Source organism: Leptidea sinapis, chromosome 37 (genome assembly GCF_905404315.1).
Source record: "Leptidea sinapis chromosome 37, ilLepSina1.1, whole genome shotgun sequence".
NCBI classification, from domain to species: Eukaryota; Metazoa; Arthropoda; class Insecta; order Lepidoptera; family Pieridae; genus Leptidea; species Leptidea sinapis.
The window spans coordinates 9311238-9332365 of record NC_066301.1 but is presented as its reverse complement, the minus strand read 5'-3'; the positions used below and the strand labels follow the sequence as shown (position 1 = coordinate 9332365).

The window sequence follows — 21128 nt, the reverse complement described above, 5'->3', positions numbered from 1 at the left end:
GATTTAATTTATTTTGTAAAGAAGTAAAAACATATTTATCTGAAGTGTTCTTGTTATATGTGGTACACGATGGTTTTTTCAAAAGAGTCGAAATTTAATATCTAACTGCCATATCTTGTTGACTTCTAACACACGCCACTTCTGAATCTACTGCCAATGTATCAAGGGTTTTTTGGTTAAGACTCGGTCTGATATATTTTGTTCGGTTTCTTAGCGTAATGCTACAAGCGCCAAAATAACTCCGAATATTACCAAAAACAATAATAACAAAACGAATTCATAGAAAGAAGAAATCTTTCAAAAAACCCACCTTTTTAATTAGAATTATTAATAGTATTAACACGACTAGGACGCGTGGTTTAATCGTCGATTTCAAAAAATATTTATTTATGTGCCAATGGTTGAAATATTGTCGAAAATAACAAAGTATCTAGAAACAACCCTGTTAAACTTGTGGAGTATTTTCTTATTGGTTATGGACCTTATAGACATCATATCTAGACCTCATATTTTATTTCTCTTTAAATGGGACCAATGCCGAAACATATTTTCATATTCAAACGAGAGAATTTTCTGTCCAATAAAAAATATGTGTTCAATTTTAAATATTATATTATTAAATTAAATTACATAGCAAACGGTTAACACTGCTTTACTCTGTACAAACAAGAAGTGGGCGTACTCGAGCCAGTCTCGAACAATGTGTGTCGTTGACGTGCCACATGTTCTGTTAAACTTTGTTAATAATTGAAACTAAAAAACTGGGTTACGTAGTAAAGCTTTGTAAAAATAATACTACAAGAAATAAGAAAGACACTGGGATCACATATCATCAGTAAGTATGTTGTATTTTATTAATTTCAATGTAAAATAACACGAAGCGTATGTTACAAAATTTGAGAGATTCCATTGATTGTCAAGATGGGCACAAGCATCTAATAGTAGCAGTAATAAAAAAGCTATTGTTCTTAAGTACTGCGCAACCTAGTTGGAGCGCAGTGGAGACCAATCCTTATTCTAATAACTGTCCATTGGCTAGACCAATTGAGCTACACAGAAACTATAACATTAATCAAAATAAGCGGTGCCATCGTTTGACGAGTGGAGGGATAACGCATTTTCGTTTTTCACTTTCATCTTTACCAGTGGGAGGCTCCTTTGCACAGGATGCCGGCTGGATCATGGGTACCACAACGGCGCCTATTACTGCCGTTAAGCAGTAATGTGTCAGAAATACTGTGTTTCGGTCTGAAGGGCGCCGTAGCTAGTAAAATTACTGGGCAAATGAGATGTAACATCGTATGTCTCAAGGTGACGAGCGCAGTTGTAGTGCCGCTCATAATTTTTGGGTTTTTCAATCATTCTGAGCGGCACTGCACTGTAATGGGAAGGGCGTATCAATTACCATCAGCTGAACGTCCTGCTCGTCTCGTCCCTTATTTACATTAAAAAAATCTCCACTATAAAACATGCAAAAGAACTTCGCTACAACAATAATTTTGTTGTTTTGCCATATAAATTATATATGTAAACCTTCCTTGAGCTTCAAAAAATCTATTACAAAAGATTTCATTGAGATCGGTCGAATAGTTTAGGAGTTATTAGGGAACATACAAACATACATTCTCTTTTATACATATAGATTGAGAAATCTAATAATAAATACACACATGTGTGTTATAAACCTTCTCATTTCTTTAATTACATAACATTTTCCTTTCTCCAGAAAAATTATTGACGTTAAGGTGTGAAGGTTGATAGATTGTGTCGCGAAGGATCAGTGACGTGGAACAGCTGATATCCAACGGATAGCTCTCGAAAACCTTTTAGCTACGCTCATTTATCTTGCGAATATATTTATCGGGACGTGACTAATGTATCAAGAAAAGTCGAAGGGATATAAATAATCAGGACTCTCTAGGCCTTACAAATAAACTTGGTATAAAGTTATGTATGAGAATAAACCAAGGATATGCTAAATGTTTACCAATACTCATTTTGCGTAAGATTATTGTGCTGCAGAAGAGGGCTATTCGCGCTATTTATAACCTAGGTCCTTAAAAATCATTAAGAGATTTTTTTAAAAGAAATAACCATTTTGAATGTTGCTTCTCAATATATTCTTGATAATGTTCTATATGTTCATAAGCACATTGAGGACTTTGCTAGAAACTGTGACAATCAGAATGTCAACACGAGGAATAAACATAAACTTGTTATGCCTACTACTCAGCTAAGTCGAGTTAGTAAGTCTTTTGTGAGTCGATGTATATGCTTTTATAACAAGATTCCAGAATATGTTCAAAACAAAAGTATTACGATATTCAAAAGAATTGTTAGAAAACGTTTGTGTGGTAAAGGTTACTATAACATAAATGACTTTCTTAATGATTCCACAGCAATCTGGGAAAGGAGCGACCTATTTCAGGCTATTAAATAAAAAGTTTAATTGTTCAATATTACTTTGTAATCATATTTTTTGATAAAAAAGGCCCGTTGATTGTTGTTCTTTTCAGGTCTGTGGCATTTTTTTTGGAATGAGTGGTAGTTTTTCACTTTCAATAAGTGATGTCACATCCTATTTTGAATAAAATTATTTGAATTGGAATTGGTTTATTCGGACTTATAACTTTACCTGCGTTTATTTGCTAGGGTGCCCTGACATTCGGATAACTCCAAAATTATTATTATTGTATTGACAGTGCTGTCAGCGATATATTCAACATTTTGTATATTCTTGGTTTATTCTAAGGTATAAATTTATGCCAAGTTTATTTGTAAGGCCGTTAGAGTCTGGTAATCACACTTTTATTCGCGTAAAATTCTCTATTGTATAATAATGGATGTTTGTATATAACAGTGGGAGGCTCTTTTGCACAGGTTGTCTGCTGGATTATGGTTACCACAACGGCGCCTATTTCTGCCGTGAAGCAGTAATGTGGAAGCAATATTTGTTTCGGCCTGAAGAGCGCCGTAGCTAGTGAAATTACTGGGCAAATGAGACTTAACATCGGTTGTCGCAAGGTGACGCGTGCAGGAGTAGCGCTGCTCAGAATATCTGATTTTTCTATAATCCTAAGTGACGCCCTGCTCATTACATTGCAGTGCTGCACTGCAATGTAATGAGCAGGGCGTGTCAATTACCATCAGCTGAACGTGCAGCTCGTGTTGACCCTTACTGTAATAAAAAAAATATGTTTCCGTTCCATTTCAGCACCAGTCGACCAATTAATATGATTTTTTCTTAAACAAATATGGCTTAAGTTTTGCGTTGCTTTACTTTACAGATTATAATCTTATGCATTTTAACATAATTCCATGGCTTCAATATCTGTGTTATCTTTATCTTATCTTTCTGTTTATTATCTTAGTGCAACATCAGCTTGTCTTGTATATCTAAGTGCCCTTTAATTATGCAAGATTTCATATTTGTTGCTGAGGTTACACGATATTATACAAATTATTTAGCCATGTTTCTTGTGGGGATGATATCATCAAATCTCCTTGTCATACTCGGTACTTTTGATGCTGTTTTGAGACTAAATAATAAAAAATATAAAAAAATATATCGAATTAGGGCGTTACTTTGCGGAAATCCATAATTATCCAAATGTTTTGAGGTTTCTTTAGTGTTTTACAGCCGAACAATCACAGCGCATCATTTCATGGGACGAGGGTATAAAAGAGCGGTTTCCGGATCCAGTCTCGTGCCAGATTTTTGCGAGTCAACATGTCCTGAGGATGCCTCATGTAGAGGCGAAACACGTGTCGAATTGTTTTAAAGATATATATTGGCGGAATTAACACTATAGAAAACTCAAAACATTTGGATACTTTGAACTAAGTTTACACCTGAAAACGTGTTTAGAGATTCAATTCGATATTATTATATTACGATACGACAAGGGTACCTTTAAAAGCGCGTACACTTTTTTTTAATGATATTAAGGGACAAGACAAGCAGGAGGTTCAGTTGATGGTATTTAATACGTTCTGTCCATAACAATGCATTGCCATAGGATTATTGAAGAAAACAAAAATTCTTAGCGGCACCCAACTGCGCTCATCGTCTTCAGACATAACATGTTAAATCTCATTTGCCCAGTAATTTCACTAGCTACGGCGCCCTACAGACCAAACCATAATAATGCTTACACATTACTGCTCCACGGCAGAAATAGTCGTCGTTGAGGAACTTATAACCTAGCCGGCATCCTGTGCAAAGGAGCCTGCCACGCTGCTGTGATTCCTCTGGTGTTGCAAGAGAATGTGGGCGGCCGTGATCACTTAATACCAGGTGACCTGTACGCTCGTTTGTCCTCCTTTTCCATAAAAAAAAAATCGGATTTCACCAACAAAAACGTTTTCTTTTTCAATTTTCAAACTCAGCTTACGACAACACACTCAAACTTGGTGAAACCGTCTTGTGTTTAATCGAGATCAAGACTGGCGTTTGAACTCGTTTACGTAAAACTGAGTATTATTAAACTTAGTTTGAACTGTGATTGGTTAAAATCGGGGGTAATGGTTTCCTATCATCGTACAAAATATACATAATGCACCCAATATATACAATATGTTCGCTTTAAATTCTTATTTAATATAAAGTTCTTGGAAGGTTAAACATCTTAAGGCGTGCTTTGCTCTGCAGCACAATAATCATACGCGAAATCTGTATTGGTAAACATTTTGCATATCCTTGGTTTATTCTCAGGAATTGCTTTATACCAAGTTTATTTGTAAGGCCTAGAGAGTTATTTTATTTTTATGGTTATTAATATTTATTGTGCATCATCTAATCTTGTTATGAGTGTTAAATAACTTATACCATTAATTTGCATGCCTAGTTAAACCTGGCGAAAGATGTACAACTGTAAGATCATTGTAACATACCAGGTTTATACGCAAATGAAGAATTTGATTGATTGATTGATTGACAACACTGCTATGCAATGTAGGTCGTGAATGAGACTCAATGTCACGCTCGACTCTGTAACGATGGTTTGGGTAAAGTCGACTCGAATCATCCTAGGGGTCGTCCTTCTCCGTCTCTTGAGAAGATGAACATTGTTGTTATTTGTTATATTTGACTTGGTGAAAATCTCTTTACTTTCGTTGCTAGCACTTTTTTATTTTTAATTTAAAAACAAAAGTAAAAATTGATTCCTTAAGAATTATTTTTGATGTGAAACAACTCACTACCACCACTTTGGAAGCAAATGGCGCTCTGAGAGAGACAAAACGGCCTGAGAAACTGTCTCAATATTTTGTTTTAGTATATTATTCTTCTGTAGGTCTATTGCTTTAAGCCATATTCATTTTAAGATATATTGATATCAACTACCCAGTCAAAGTAAAAAAACTAGCGATTTTCTCACTTCACTTCATCACTTCTAGATCGCTTCAGCTATTTTATGCGTGTCCTAGTAATTCACAAAAAAATTTAAATATAAAACAAATTTATTTGTAAAACCATTATTATACAAATCGAAGTCAACTTTTAAAAGCGTTTTAAATATCAAATAAAGTCATAGAAACGAAATCTCAGAAAGAAACTTTACACATTCAAACTTACTTAATATAAAATTTTAGACTTATGTTAATATTTGTTACGATTCGTACGGCTTAATAGCTTTTCCGTTTGGTAGCATATAGATGCGATGATACATTCAAATTTACATATTTATCTGGTATGTAATAGGTGCGTAGGTGTATAATATCTACTATCTTTAAATGAGCAATTCTTGTATATATATATATATATTCTGAATCTCGGAAACGGCTCCAATGATTTTAATAAAATTTAGTATACAGGTTTCGGGGGCGAGAATTCGACCTAGCTAGGTTTCAATATTAAAAAATGTAATTTATCCGTGTTTTATATATATATATATATATATATATATATATATATATATATTATATACACAAGACTATAATAGCTCAGATGGGACGTTGGGTGATCTGGAACGCAGAAGACCCTGGTTCGAATCCAGATGTCCTATAGTATTTTTTTTTTCAAGTTTTGTACATTCTTTAAAATCCGAGCAAGGCTCGGTCGTCCAGATATTAATACATAATTTGATGTACATAAATGACAATAACAAGATGAGGACTTTATATATTAAATTTATTATTTTGTATGCAATTGGTATTTTGTTCTGTTAAGATGAATACGTCAAAAACCAATTGTTACTAAGCATTTTTATCTTGTTGGAACGAATTGATTCTCCATGCAATGAAAAGCAGCTTTAGAAGGGTTTTCCGAAGAGTTTTAACTTAATCCTTGCTACTGAGTTCAACCTTCATATGATACGCCATAATATAGGTTCACGCACAACGATACCACGTGGTTACCTTAAAAAATGCGCATGAACTTGGCATTGCAGGAGTATGTGCAGTAATTTTGCTGTGTATTGCAGGACTCCTAGAAAACTTTACATAGTTTTTAAGGTTGGTACCCGTCGTATCGTCCTGGAAATACCGTTTAAGGAAACTTCTATTGCTTGGTTGTACGTGGAAGAAAGTTCCTTAAAACGCGCTGTAGAGGTGCGCCAGACATCCAGATGGTGGCCATATTATTCTAATTTGAAGCGTGTCGTTCAAAGGTGTAATTCAGCGGCAGGAATCAGATGAAACAGTTCTTCAGAACACCCTGTAATAAATGCAATACACACGATGAAGCGATGCAACTCCAAGTGATCAAGCCGGTCACATAGCACTGGATTCCTGACAGTTCGAGCAGCATTCAGCTGATACTGGGGTGCGCCAGAGCAGAGATGACAGCAATACTCCATATGTGGCCAGAGCTGCGCTTTGTAGAGCGTTAGAATATAGGAATTTATGCCATTTCAGTCATCATTTGCCAGTCATTTTTGCTCAACTTATGACGCCAAGCTTCTTCGAAGCCAATTGGGCTTTGCTATTTACATTTGGAGGTCATTACCTCGGAATTAGCAATCGCTCGAGATTTCCAGACCCAGTATCCCGATATTAGGCGAGACAATAAGAGAAGTGTTGTCGAAGATCGGTGATACGACAAATGATGTTTTTTTTTGTGGTAAACGCAGAGATTTGAGTCTTCTGGTCGTTAAATTGGACAATGTTCATTTTACCCCATTACGCGACCTATTTAGGAGAAGCATTGTTACCCGGACCGCTTGATATTAATATCTAAGTGCTCTCCGATAACTTATCTAAAATTATATTCTATTTAATGCAACAATTTCATCAGAACAACAATATAATTGATACCTAGTTAGATATTCTATTGTGCTTGCTAACAGAAACTTGAAACTCTTAACTTAGCAGTTTTACAAAATATTTTAATGACGCATTGTTTATATAGACTTTGTAATGTCAGAGTTACCTACTCATTATACAGCAAGTTTAGTACCAAATTTATCATTTTGATCACTCAATGACAGCATTACACCTTATAATACTAAACTAGTACCTCTGCCTTTCTTTCTGGAAGACAAGCGTGGTGGTATGTCTATAAAGAACACTTCGGTGTACCGAAGCTGTAGCTATCGATGGCAAAGTTAAATGTATAATGAAATGGTAATAACTGTTGCAATAATTAAAGTCTTTGTTTTATTTGTCTCCATTACTGATGCTTCAACCACTTATAGGTCTGTATGAATATCAAAAGTTACATACATTTAACCCTTTACCACTAATTCGTAAAAAGGTTGAGCTTTAATGAGAAGAAGTAGCAAGAAACTTATTGCCACTATTTTAAATGAATATTTCAATAAACTTTAACATTTTAAAATTTATCGTCATAACATCGTAACTCAAAAGGAATATATGTAAATTCATAAAAAAAGCTTTTACGTGGCACTAAAAATTAAACCAATTAAAACCAATTGATCCCAAAGACTTGTATCTGAAAAACCCTGTCTTCTACCGCATTTATCACGGGGAGTCTTCCGAAGAGCTGTTCAACCTGATTCCTGCCGCCGAATTTCACCTTCGCACGACACGCCACAAGTTACGATATCATCCCCACCATCTGGATGTGTGGCGGTCCTCCACAGTGCGGTTTTCAAGGAGCATTCTTCCTCGTACCACGAAGCTGTGGAATGAGCTTCCTTGTGCGGTGTTTCCGGGACGATACGACATGGGTACCTTCAAGAAAAGCGCGTACACCTTCCTTAAAGGCCGGCAACGCTCTTGTGATTCCTCTGGTGTTGCAGGAGAGTGTGGGCGGCGGTGATCACTTAACACCAGGTGACCTGTACGCTCGTTTGTCCTCCTATTCCATAAAAAAAAAGACTGTATTCTATTCACATCTACCTTTACTTATCGTAATCTACAGTTTATGTAAGAAGTCATCATGTCCTATGCTATATATTTTCTAATACCATAATGATCAAGATTTTTCCCCATAACTCGTCTAATAACATAAATAGATTTTGGTTATTGTTTATAGCTTTCAGACAAACAACTGTTTCAGAGATTTCAAACTAAAAAATAATATAAAACTAACTGCTTTTTTTCTTTTTTCAGATACAATACACGCAAAATGAGCTGGCAAATATTAGCACTTACATGCACCATTCTGATCTTACATAGTAATACAGAAGGCATTCCACATCATGAGAAGCGTGAAGCTCCATCCGATCTATGTAAACAAGTATTCAATGCAACAAATAAAGTACAATGCTTCTGCACGAAAGATACTCATGAACCAAAAACAATAAGATCAGCTGATTGCTATCCCACCATCAATGACGTCGCACCAGATGACCCCATTTGGTCAACATTCGAAGACTTAAAGAACCTTCATAAACTTACATTTGCAAACACAAGAGGGATCGTCTTAAAATACATACCAAAACGTGCACTTGAGCATACCAAGTATTTGCTAAAACTTGAGATGAAATACGGTAACATCGAAACAATAGAATCGTTTGATTTCGCAAATTTAACTTTCATCGAAGAAATCACACTACGAGACAATCAAATAAAAGTGTTAAAGAAGAACGCATTTGCACATCACAGGGATTTGGTCACTCTTGGTCTTGATACAAATGTAATTGTTGAAATAAACAGAGACGTCTTCATCGATTTACCCTCTCTTGAAAAGCTTTATCTTACGAGCAATAAAATAACTACGATTCATGATAGAGCATTTATACACTTAACCAACTTAAAGGAACTCGAAATAGACAGAAATATTCTATTTAGCCTTAACAGTGAGACATTCTCGGGCTTAAATAAATTAGAAAAACTTGATCTCAGTAGCAATAGCTTGGAAGTAATTGGTGATAATACATTTTTACCACTTAGTAATCTCAAATCGTTAAATTTGGATGGAAATAAAATTGAAATGCTGGACGAGAAGGCCTTTCATGGTCTTCCTAAACTACAGTCGCTTTCACTTGCTCATAATTCAATCAAAGATTTAGGAAATGATAAACTATTCATAGGATTAAAGTCTTTAATGGTATTGAACTTAAAAAGCAATCAGATTAGCAATTTGAAACCTGAAGTGATGGAACCATTACTTGGTAACTTGGCAAAGAATATCAGCAGTTTAGATGTTGAGGGTAAGATTTCCATTTTAAAATTATTTGTAAAAGAGTTTTACAACATTCCCAAAATTTAATGATATGCCTGATCTGGAAATGGAAAGCTAGAAAGGCCAATTTTTAAGGACTATTGAAAAACTTAATACAAACTAGAATACTTTTACTTTTAATTTGTTTTTCCCGGAAAATTTATCAATTTGTCCACACGCATATCGCTGAAGTTTGGGATACCTTGCTATTAATGTCATTTTGGCAAATTTTTCAGTATAAAATATTTATTTACCAAGCATAATATTAAATAGTGGGTTCGAATCCCGGTAGGTGCTAACATTTATAGGATAGATAGGGATGTTCGTTTCCGAGTCATGGATATATATTTGTATTTATGTATGTATAACTAAGTATATCGTATTATTAAATATATCGTTCTCTTGCAACTCATAGGACAGGCAATGCGTAGTTTGGGGAAAGATAATTTGTATAATAATGTATCAGTATTATATTAAATACGTAGGTACGCGTGTAAAAAAATATTTTGTAAATTAATACTTTTAGGACTAACTATTGGCTTACTAAACTATCAATACCAAAAGAATCAATCATATTTTTAGGTAATGAACGTTAAATTTTTCCAGATAACATGTTCCCTTGCGACTGTCGTCTGGATTGGTTCCTGTACCTGATGAATACCACTAGCAGTCATCACTTATCGCTGGGCATCGAAAACCTGAAATGTATTCCATCTAATGAAATTCGTGATAAGTGGACGAAAACAGTTGAAGCTGAGAAAAACGCACCAGAAACTGAGGACAATGCACCTAGTAACGATTACGAATACTACGACGACACACAACTAAGTGGCAAACTGTTTTACATCGACATGCGCTTTCTGTTAAACTGTACAGCAAATTTCGATAATTTACTAAAATCAGAACCAGTAACGAACAAACCAATTATAACAAAACAGAAAGAAACTTCTGTAACTAGCACTACTAAGTTAGTTACAATAACAACAACTCTAACAAACACTGATAAAGTTACAAAAAATCCATTGAATGCAAATGCAGAGCCAACGACGAAACATCCAGAGACATTAATTGACAATAATTCTGTTGGCAATATAAAGAAGTCAGATTTATACACAACTAGCAAATTGTCTACTGTGTCAGCAAAGCCTATGGCTAACAATTTATTTGATGACCATGATATGGCATCTGATGAAGGTAAACCTGATAAAATAAAAGCACATAGAAGTATTCAAGACGATGTAAATGAATTTGTTGAAGAAAGAAAGAACATTGGATCTAAAAATATCGGATGTATAACTATGTATATCGCGGCACTTAGTATTAAATTAGTAATTTAAGTTTTAACTGATATATCTCATGTAGTTTATTAAGTCGTTATTTAACTTTCACAGTCATTTAGATATTATATTATAGGCTAATAAAAGATTGTTTAATAAAATTTTAGGTTGAACTATGACTCGTTATATTATTTATTCTTAACGACTTTCTGAGCTGCAGTCAACAATTGATGTGTGATTACAGTGGTCTGGATCTGTCATGAATCTGTGTAGAAACAAACGCTCCGTGTTTAGTTCAATTGATTTAAAATTTGATAGTTAGTTCTAATTACATTATAAGCATAATCTGCTACAATTTGAGGTTGTGTTCAACTCTTGCTGTCACCCATATTAAACGAGTGGTTAATATGTTACTCGCAAAATATAGGGTGGAAATAATAAATTATTTCATTCCATTATTATGATGACGATATCAATAAACGGATTACTCTTGCTGAAAGTATTTTACTAAAAACTATAGGACCCGACAGACATTGTCCTGTACACAAGTGTTAAATTTGAAAAATCAGTCGAGACGTTAGGAGATCAATAACATACGCAGGAGAATTATATATGGACTGTATTGAGAAGCTAAAAAATAATCAAAATCAGTCCAGCCATTTAGGAGGTAGTTCAATTGTGAATCTAAGCCATCGTATCGAACTTGGGTTGCGGCGCTGGGCACAAAGGATCCGAACTGCAAAGTTCTTAAGAGGAAATATGACCGTGCCTCCAGATTTTTTATGCGAAGCCCGTGCGAAGTCAAAGCACGTCATCAAAATCAGCGAGCAGCTTTCCAATTACCCGACCGGAACACGCAAGTTCTGGTCGTTGTCGAAAGCTGCTCTTGGTAACTTCAACCAGCCGTCCATGCCGCCGTTGCACATGAGGAATGACACCCTGGCCCATACGAAAAAGAGAAAGCCGATCTCCTGTGCGCTCTATTCGCCTCCAATTTGACTCTTGACGACAACGGAAAAATACCGCCGACCATCCCGCGGTGTCAAAGCTCTATGCCTGAAGAACAGTTCAGACAGAAAACTGTTAGGCGAGCTCAGTTTTCGTTGGACGTTAGGAAGTCGAGCGGGCCGGATGGCATTTCTCCAATCGTGCTTATAACGTGTGCCCCTGAGTTGATGCCGGTGCTAACGCGTTTATTCCGGCACTCTTATTCCAAAGGCGTAGTCCCTGACTCATGGAAGTCAGCCCTTGTCCATCCGATCCTAAAAAAAGGAGACAGTTCGGATCCGGCAAACTACAGGTCTATTGCTATTACCTCCCTGCTCTCCAAAATCATGGAGAGCATAATTAGCCGTCAGCTCTTGGTATACCTAGAGGGTCACCAGTTGATCAACGACCGACAATACGGCTTTCGGCATGGTCGGTCGGCAGGAGATCTTCTGGAATACCTAACACATAGATAGGTGGGGGCTATTGAAAGCAAGGGGAAAGGCCTGGCAGTTAGCCTGGATATAGTGAAGGCCTTTGATCGTATATGGCACAAGGCGCTCCTCTCAAAACTTCCACCATTTGAGCTTCCCGAGAGCTTATGCAAGTGGACTTCCAGCTTCCTCACTGGGCGCAGCATACAAGTCGATGTTGACGGTTTTTGCTCGAATCCCAAGCCCGTGAACGCTGGAGTGCCCCAAGGCTGTGTGCTATCTCCCACGCTGTTTCTTCTGCATATCAATGATATGTTCGACACCTCCAACATACATTGCTATGCAGTCGACAGCACTGGTGATGTCGTATACATGGGCCATGCAGGTCACTCTCGGGAAAACGTCGACCAGTGCCGGGAGAAACTTGTGTCTTCTATCGAGTCCTCTCTCAAGAAGGTCGCGGAATGGAGTAAATTGAACCTTGTCCAATTTAACCTGTCAACCTATTCGTGACAAGGAAACCAGAGCTGTCTAACCTGATCCCTGCCGCCGAATTCCACCTACGCACGACACGCTACAAGTTAGGATATCATCCCCACCTTCTGGATGTGTGGCGGTCCTCCACAGTGCGGTTTTCAAGGAGCTTTCTTCCACGTACCCCAAAGCTGTAGAATGAGCTTCCTTGTGCAGTGTTTCCGAGACGATACGACATGGGTACCTTCAAAAAAAGCGCGTACACCTTCCTTAAAGGCCGGCAACGCTCTTGTGATACCTCTGGTGTTGCAAGAGAATGTGGGCGGCGGTGATCACTTAACACCAGATGAACCGTACGCTCGTTTGTCCTATACATAGCAAATAGTTACCATAAATTCATCACCAAATCACACACACCAACACTCCGATCCCAATAGATGTATTTCATAAAAAAATATTAAATAAGATTTAAAAGTTTATAAAATGAATTATTTATAATATTTAGACAATATACTAAGGGCGTAAGAGCTTATTTCATTATTCAATTTGATGGATTTTTTAGAATCATTTCAAATAGGAAGTTGGAAGTTAGTGATCACAAAATTGGATTTTACATTGAACAGACGGCTCTCAGTGTTGGAGTAGAATTACAGGGAGTTGCATCTGTCGAATTAAAAAAAAAACAAACCGAGCCTTCATACTATCCTATAATAAAGTTCAAAAATTATATGTTCATTAATGTGACTGACGATGATTATATTTACTAGACAACTCTGCTCACCACAATCTTAAGAAATATAAAATGGATCGGACGTAAATAAATAATAATTAGTATATTGATACTATCTACAGGGATAAACTACTACTTTCTACTGTCAGTAATTAGCTGTCAATAATCTGAAGCTGTCCCAATATAAGTCATTCTTATCGCCTTATATTGAGACGCGTGAATTGCAATTTCCATACAAAATTCTATCCCTGGTAAGCTATACGTCCTCCCCTTGACAGACAGCGTGTACGGATAAGCTGAGTTACCGTCGATAAGTTTATTGGGACAGAATAGTCAACGATAGTTACGATTTTTATCTCAAGTAAGAAATAGACTGAAAATTGGGAACGGTCGTAAGTGTCATTGAGTGTCAAGATGCCACGCACACAGGCATCCTACAGTTGTCGTAATAAAAAAGCTAGTGTTCTTAGGTAGTGTGGTGTTTAGTTGGAGCGCAGCGGAGACCAATACTTAATCTAAGTTTATAGTTTATTTTATTAGCCATTACTATTTGATAGATGTCGTACACTAGTACAAACGATTCCAAGATCAGTAACCATTTAAATAAAATTCTTCGAAAGGATTAAAATGAGTGTTATTATAACTGCAGTTTTAAATTATATTATGATTGTGTATAAGTAAATATTGTATTTTTTATTTAACTCAATGTTTCAATGCCTTTATATCCCCAGTAACCTGAATCATACGGTTCCACAAATCTTTTTTTTTTATGGAATAGGAGGACAAACGAGCGTACAATCTCTTGCAACACCAGAGGAATCACAGCAGCGTTGCCGGCCTTTAAGGAAGGTGTACGCGCATTATTGAAGGTACCCATGTAGTATCGTCCCGGAAACACCGCACAAGGAAGCTCATTCCAAAGCTCCTTGAAAACCGCACTGTGGAGGATATCATCACCGCCACACATCCAGATGGTGAGATGATATCCTAACTTGTGGCGTGTCGTGCGAAGGTGGAATTCGGCGGCAGGAATCAGGTAAATCAAATTTATATCTTAAATAAAACAGGTTTTACACGTAAACGTTTGTTTGTTTTCTTTGGCATCGGATGTGTGTCAACAAGAATCCGAATATCCAAGAGGAAATTAGACAATGTTTGCCTGTTTTGCCTTATTTAAAGTCAAAAAACTCATTCGGAAAGATATCACTCAGAAGAATGGACGCAAACAACTTAGCGAGTCAATGTTTGTATGAGTAAAAAATTATTACATCAGTATGTTTATCGCGAATAACCTTAGTGTCTATCGGTGCATTAATCTTAAGATGTGGTATTATAAGCTATTTATAATTCAGACGACACAGAGTTATTTAAAAAGACGTAAAATGTTGAATTTTGTACAAGTTTTTGGGTTCATGTTGTAGAAACACATACCCCAATCGCCTAATTAAAGAATTACTATTTTTTTTTATTGAAGTAGGCGTTACTTTGCTGAAATCCATAATTATACAAATGATTTGAGTTTTCTTTAGTGTTAATTCCGCCAATATTTGCCTTTAAACAATTCGACACGTGTTCCGCCTCTACACGAGGCAACCTCAGGACGTGTTTGAGTCTCGTGCCAGATTTTGGCGAGTAATACTAATGAAAACTCAAATCATTTGTAGAATTACTAAATTAATAGTAGATTCATTTTCTTATATATAAAATTCTCGTGTCACTATGTTAGTTACCTTACTCCTCCGAAACGGCTTTACTGATTTTTATCAAATTTTATATGCATACTCAGTAGGTCTGAGAATCGGCTACTATCTATTTTTCATCCCCCTAAATGTTAAGGGTCCACCCCTAAATTTAATTTTTATTTATTTGGACGTAATATTTTGTTTTTATTTTTTTATGATACAGCATTAAAAAATACATACAACGCTAAACTTTAAACCCTCTACGATCAACCCCTATTTTTGTATCGCGATTTTTATATTATTCTGTTCCATCCACAAATCCGCTATAGGTTTTGCAAGATGGCAGTGGATCTATACTTACTATAATTCTAGTACGATAAATTTGGTAGGTCTGAGAATCGGTTGCATCTACTTTTTACACCACAAAAATTTTTTTATTACTTTATATAGCAATACAACGTTTGCTGGATCAGTATGATTATAGAACTACGCTGAGTCTCTGACTCTGTCAGTCTGTCAAGACACTTCTTCTCAAGCGCGTCGAATCAGGTTGAAACAAATATCAAATACTTACCTCTGCGATCCCTTGTAGAAAGCAAGTAAAAATTTAACCATTTACAAGTTACAATACACATTAAATATAATATTAATGAACAGGTAGGTTTAAAAAAAAATTACTTTCCGTTGACATCTCAAGGGAAAAGTATAGAATAATTTGAATATTGTTGAAATTTGTTTATTATTATAGTAGTGTGAAAAGAAAATCTTATGCACCTACTTAATGGCAAAGCGTATATTGTATTGTTTAAGAACAGCCACCAGTGGGAGGCTCCTTTGCACAGGATGCCGGCTAGATTATGGGTACCACAAAGGCGCCTATTTCTGCCGTGAAACAGTAATGTGTAAGCATTATTGTGTTTCGATATGAAGCGCGCCGTAGCTAGTGAAATTGCTGGACAAATGAGACTTTATCATATGTCTCAAGTTGACGAGCGCAGTAATTGTAGTGCCGCTCAGATTTTTTTGGTTTTTTATGAATCCTGAGCGGCATTGCATTGTAATTAATTACCACAAGCTGAACGTACTAAAATAAAAATAAAAAAATGTGTTAGACTTTAAACTGTCCCCTCTTTAGGATTACTAACCCTATTACAACAATTATTTGTAGTTATTTAGTGAATACAAATATGCAGTATTTATATAAATTACAATGTATCTACGATTATGCTGTCTGTCTGTTAATCTGTCTGTCAAGCTGTTTCCTATAAAACGCATTAGTCAGGCAGCTGAACTGTCGACAGTGTGTAATAAGCTTTTGCCGAGTAGGGATAGATACTAACGTTGTACTATCCATAACTATACATATCCCGTATAATATTATAAATGTGAATGTAAGTTTGTTTGTTACGCTTTTACGCCGGAGCTACTGAACCGATTTTGTTGAATATTGGTACAGCAATAGACTAGAGCTTGGAAAAGGACTTGGGCTACATTGTATCCCGGAAAAATCCATGGTTCCCGCTAGATTTCGATGAACTATAACTATACCAATGGTAGGTTAAGTTTCCCATAGCAATCTTCCTCGAAATAAGATTCATATAAAATGTTGGAAATGGGAGTGAAAACGGGAACAAGAACGGGAATAAGACATGAGATAATCTTAAATGTGAAACTTGCTTATTATTTTTAAAAACCCTTTATCTATGCGAACGAAGTCACGGGCATCAGCTAGTATTACATAAAACCATGATAATTCTTCGAGAGATTTCAGAATAACATCTTCTTTTTCAAAAGTATGCATAAACAACGATGATGCATGAACGTAACAAAGACTAGCAAATGTAAGATTTTTTCTTGCATGATTAAGATCGAGTGAGATCATTTATGATTTCTGCCTTGTATAAATAAGAAATATACTTCTTACCTGAGTTTTTCTTAAACTTCAATATCATAGCACTTATTCTTCAAGGAACATTTATTTCGCTCCTGACAATGGAACTGCCATCACCCTAATTCCTGACTTAAAAAGCACTTGTGCTGTAGTATACCTACCAGTTTGGAGGATGAGGGTACATATGCAATAACGGTTCTCCAAAATATTTTATGGTAAAAGGTGACGAGGCGTGCTAGACGAACGTGCAATGGTAAGTGATAAACCCTGACTACTTTACAATGCAGTGCTCAGAATTCTTCAAAAAAAACCTAAGCGAAACCACAAATTTGCTTACCTCTTGTGACATGAGATGTTAAATTCCAGTAGCCGGATAACTACACGATCTATACCGAAAGGCAAACAGTGTTTGTACAAAAATTTTATAAAATATATTATGCAAATTTTAAGTCTCTGGTTGACGAGTGCAGTACAACAACATGGAGGTCGTATCCTATTAAAACGATGCCCAATGTACTAGATTCTATTATCCTGAAACAGATAGAAATAAATAATTTTGAACAGTATCTGAAAAACATAAATTCTAGAAACAGACTGCAGCATCAATAATTCATTTAATAAACTGACTGTATTAAATATTATTGAGGAAATGTTTAATTCAGATTAAAAATCATATAATCAGCAATGTCAGTACAGAACAATGAGTATCAATGTTGCAATAGCACTGTGTCTTAATAAAATATGCGATGTATTAATAGATAAAGCAACAATAGAATATGCCTGAATATCGATGGAATGACATCCAGGGTATCTTCAAAAACGTGTGCACATGATTTACCTTATAGGCCGCCATCACTCATTTTAAGTGGGACGGTGCTTAGTCCTTACCAGGGGTGGGACTACTACTAAATCTATCCTTTGTGTTCTATGTTGTGACAAAATTAGATAACTAACTCTACGCGCAATTTCAGCATGGTAAAAATTGCAATACCTACATTAAAAAGTAAAGTTAGTTATTTAATTGCGTCAGAACATTAAAAATGAATTTTATAATTTCGAACTTCTATATAGTTATTTTCGGAGCCAATCTCCAGATGGCGCCAGCTTTCAAATAGACAGCTCATAGTGCATAGAGAGGGCTCTCTTTTCCCTATATATTATTATACTCTTTGGTCCTTACTTACCGTCATTTATTGAGAAGATAAATATTTTATACATCATCCTCACTTCTTATTTATATCTACTCTGTGATTTTACCAAACAACTATAAATTTTGGTTACGCGCCATCTATCGTTGGCTTTCTGAACGATAACGTGTTGTCTGTTAAGATAAATTTCTTCGTACAGTTGGTGGTAAAAGTACTACAAAATAAGTCGAGATGGCACTGTTATGATAACTATAAAATTTTCATTACATTTCACACACGCACTAATCCACTGCCATACAAAATATTTGAAATATTTTTATTTTTCAATAGAGATAAATAAATAATGAAAATATTAATTATCATTAACCGTGTTTGCAATATATCAAGTAAATTGAATTTATTTATAAATGTTGACATTCATACCCCTGCACTAATTTATAATTTTTATCTCCGTTCTATTTTGCCTTTTATAACTTTGGAACCTGTGTTTTGGAACAGACATGGTGTGAGTGAAGGGGATGGACGGACGCACACGATGTTGCAGAAGTAACATGACGTGGTACATTTGATAAAAATTAAAAAACCAGTATTTTTGCAGAAATACTGGAGTCCTTTTCAATAAAAAAAGGAATAACATAACTAAGTAGTATTTAATTATGAAAATAGTAATTCGTATTTTTTTAATAATTAAATTGTATCCATTTTGTCGTAGCTACAGAAACAGAAAACTCAATACGTGAAGTAGATATTTTTAAGGATTCTTAACCTGCTTTTAAAAAAAATATTACGAGATTGTTAGGCGCCAAAATATGATTAATATCCTTCTTCTTCTTTTTCTTCTTCTTTTCAAATTCGTATCTTGATTTTACAATTTTTGCTTTATTTTATATAATTGTTTTCTTGGTGTCACGGAAGCAAAGACTGTGCATGTTGTGACACCTTAATTTGTTGTACATTCAATTCATTATTTGTTAATATTTGATATATTTTAAGCATATTAGAATGTAACAACTACTGGTTGTCCTATAAATAAATAAATAAATAAGTAAATAAATACGAACATATGAGTGAATTTATTTATTAAGGTTGTTCATTTCATGGTACACCCCCGGAACTTTAGGTAATGTGTCATTTACTTACAATAGAAATTATAAAATTCTAAGGAACACCTTTAAAATTATTAAATAAACAATCTAAAATCTGATTAGGTTGGTGTACCTTCGCGCTGCTCAAACCTACTAAAACTCCTGTTCTCGTCAGAGTAATATGATAATAAATTTTATTATTTTTGCACAGACAATCTAATATCTATGTGGTAGGAATATTGTCAATGCCGTGATATTACAATTTCACTAGTGACATTGGCCGCTGCGCTCGGAGGAGCGTTGTGATTATCAGTGTTAATTTATTTTGATTGATGATTTTGATTACACTAATGCACAACTAAAAATAATTACTCTACAATAAACACAAGAAACAGAGCAATCAGAGACGGCCTTATAAAGTAATGACCAGTTAAAATTGTCAAAATATCATTGCTTTACAATATCACTATAGTGTACCCGTGACATTACAATTTCACTAAAACCTAATAGTTAATTGTAACATAGTAAAAAATAAAGTCAATTGACAATCTACCGATTAATTATAATATCACTAGTGAAATTACATCACGGCTTTAAAAATATACCAGTAATATACATAATGTATAAATATTTAAAGGAAATCGACAATACAAATAGAATAATCAATTCTACGTAATTGAATAGTTTTTCACGATGTCGCCATTACGTGATCCTTTTAATCCGGTTTTTGGCCCGACCGGATATAGCCGCCGTAATGGTCCACTTATCCGGATGTATTGAAGGAGCCTCAACGTACTCTCAACTATCTTAACACACTTAAAGGAATTTAATAGTTTAAGTGGGATCTCTATCTTTGTGATTTAATTTAGCCTTTAGTTTTATTTATTTTGAATGTGCTGTATACAATCTATGTACTATATTATAACAAAGCTATACAAGATTTTCACTTGAATGACATACTATCACACATAAAAGTTACATTAAAAACATTAGGTTTTGTCATCAGGATTTGCAAAGAATTTCATTATTTTCAAGCGAAAATAACGATTTATAATGCATTTTTTCTGTGGTATGGAGTCCTCACTATCAAATACTAATAATATAGTAGATTAGAAAAAATTCGTTTTATATGGCATCTTTCTTATCAATCCAATCTATGCAATCTATTAGAAAACTATTCAGAACGTTTGCGATATTTTAAGATGCACACACTGACTGATAGGAGGAATATATTGGATTGTCTCTTTTTATATAAAATTGTTAACAGTGGAATTGACTGCCCCGAAATTCTCTCGTTAATTAATGTATCCGCTCCCATGAGACTCCCGAGAATCAGCAAACACGATACATTTTCAACAAATACTGCAAAGTCTTACCTAGGTCACTTTCGTACTCTTAATAGAATTGTTCACACTTATAATAGTCTTCCGAAAGTTGATCGAAGTATAGACATTGTGAATGGTAAGCTCTCTGCGTTTCGGTATAAACTTCGGAAATTGATATGTTGCTAGACAGGAATATAATTTGCTGCTCAACAAAAATTATTCATTTAATGTAATATTTTAGTTCTGCCGTATTTAAGTAAAATAAGTTTTGTTTATGTTTATTTATAATTATTGTATTGTATCGTTGCCTGTGGTCGTTGCCTGTAAGTGCAATAACACTTAGACTTATTTAGAATTATATTTAATGTAATTAGTTAGTGATTATTGTGTTGGCGATGCTAATAAATAAACAAATTAATAATAGGTATTTATACTAATATATACCTACATACTTATTCTTCACTTGACAGTTACTCATACTAACTTATAATATCATTTTTTTTCAGAGCAAACAAAATGAGCGCACT

General features: G+C 35.0%; 1 protein-coding gene across 3 annotated transcripts in view; it reads left to right on the top strand.

Moving 5' to 3' along the window:
- LOC126975746 (connectin-like) overlaps window positions 1–11024 on the top strand; it is a 104454-nt gene extending 93430 nt beyond the window's left edge. For all 3 annotated transcript variants that reach the window (XM_050823763.1, XM_050823764.1, XM_050823762.1), the window contains exons 2-3: window positions 8515–9557; window positions 10175–11024. In XM_050823763.1, the coding sequence (XP_050679720.1) occupies window positions 8531–9557; window positions 10175–10905 (1758 nt within the window). In that variant the 5' untranslated portion in view covers window positions 8515–8530 and the 3' untranslated portion in view covers window positions 10906–11024. The remainder of the gene's footprint in view (window positions 1–8514; window positions 9558–10174) is intronic.
- Window positions 11025–21128: the final 10104 nt, after the last annotated feature.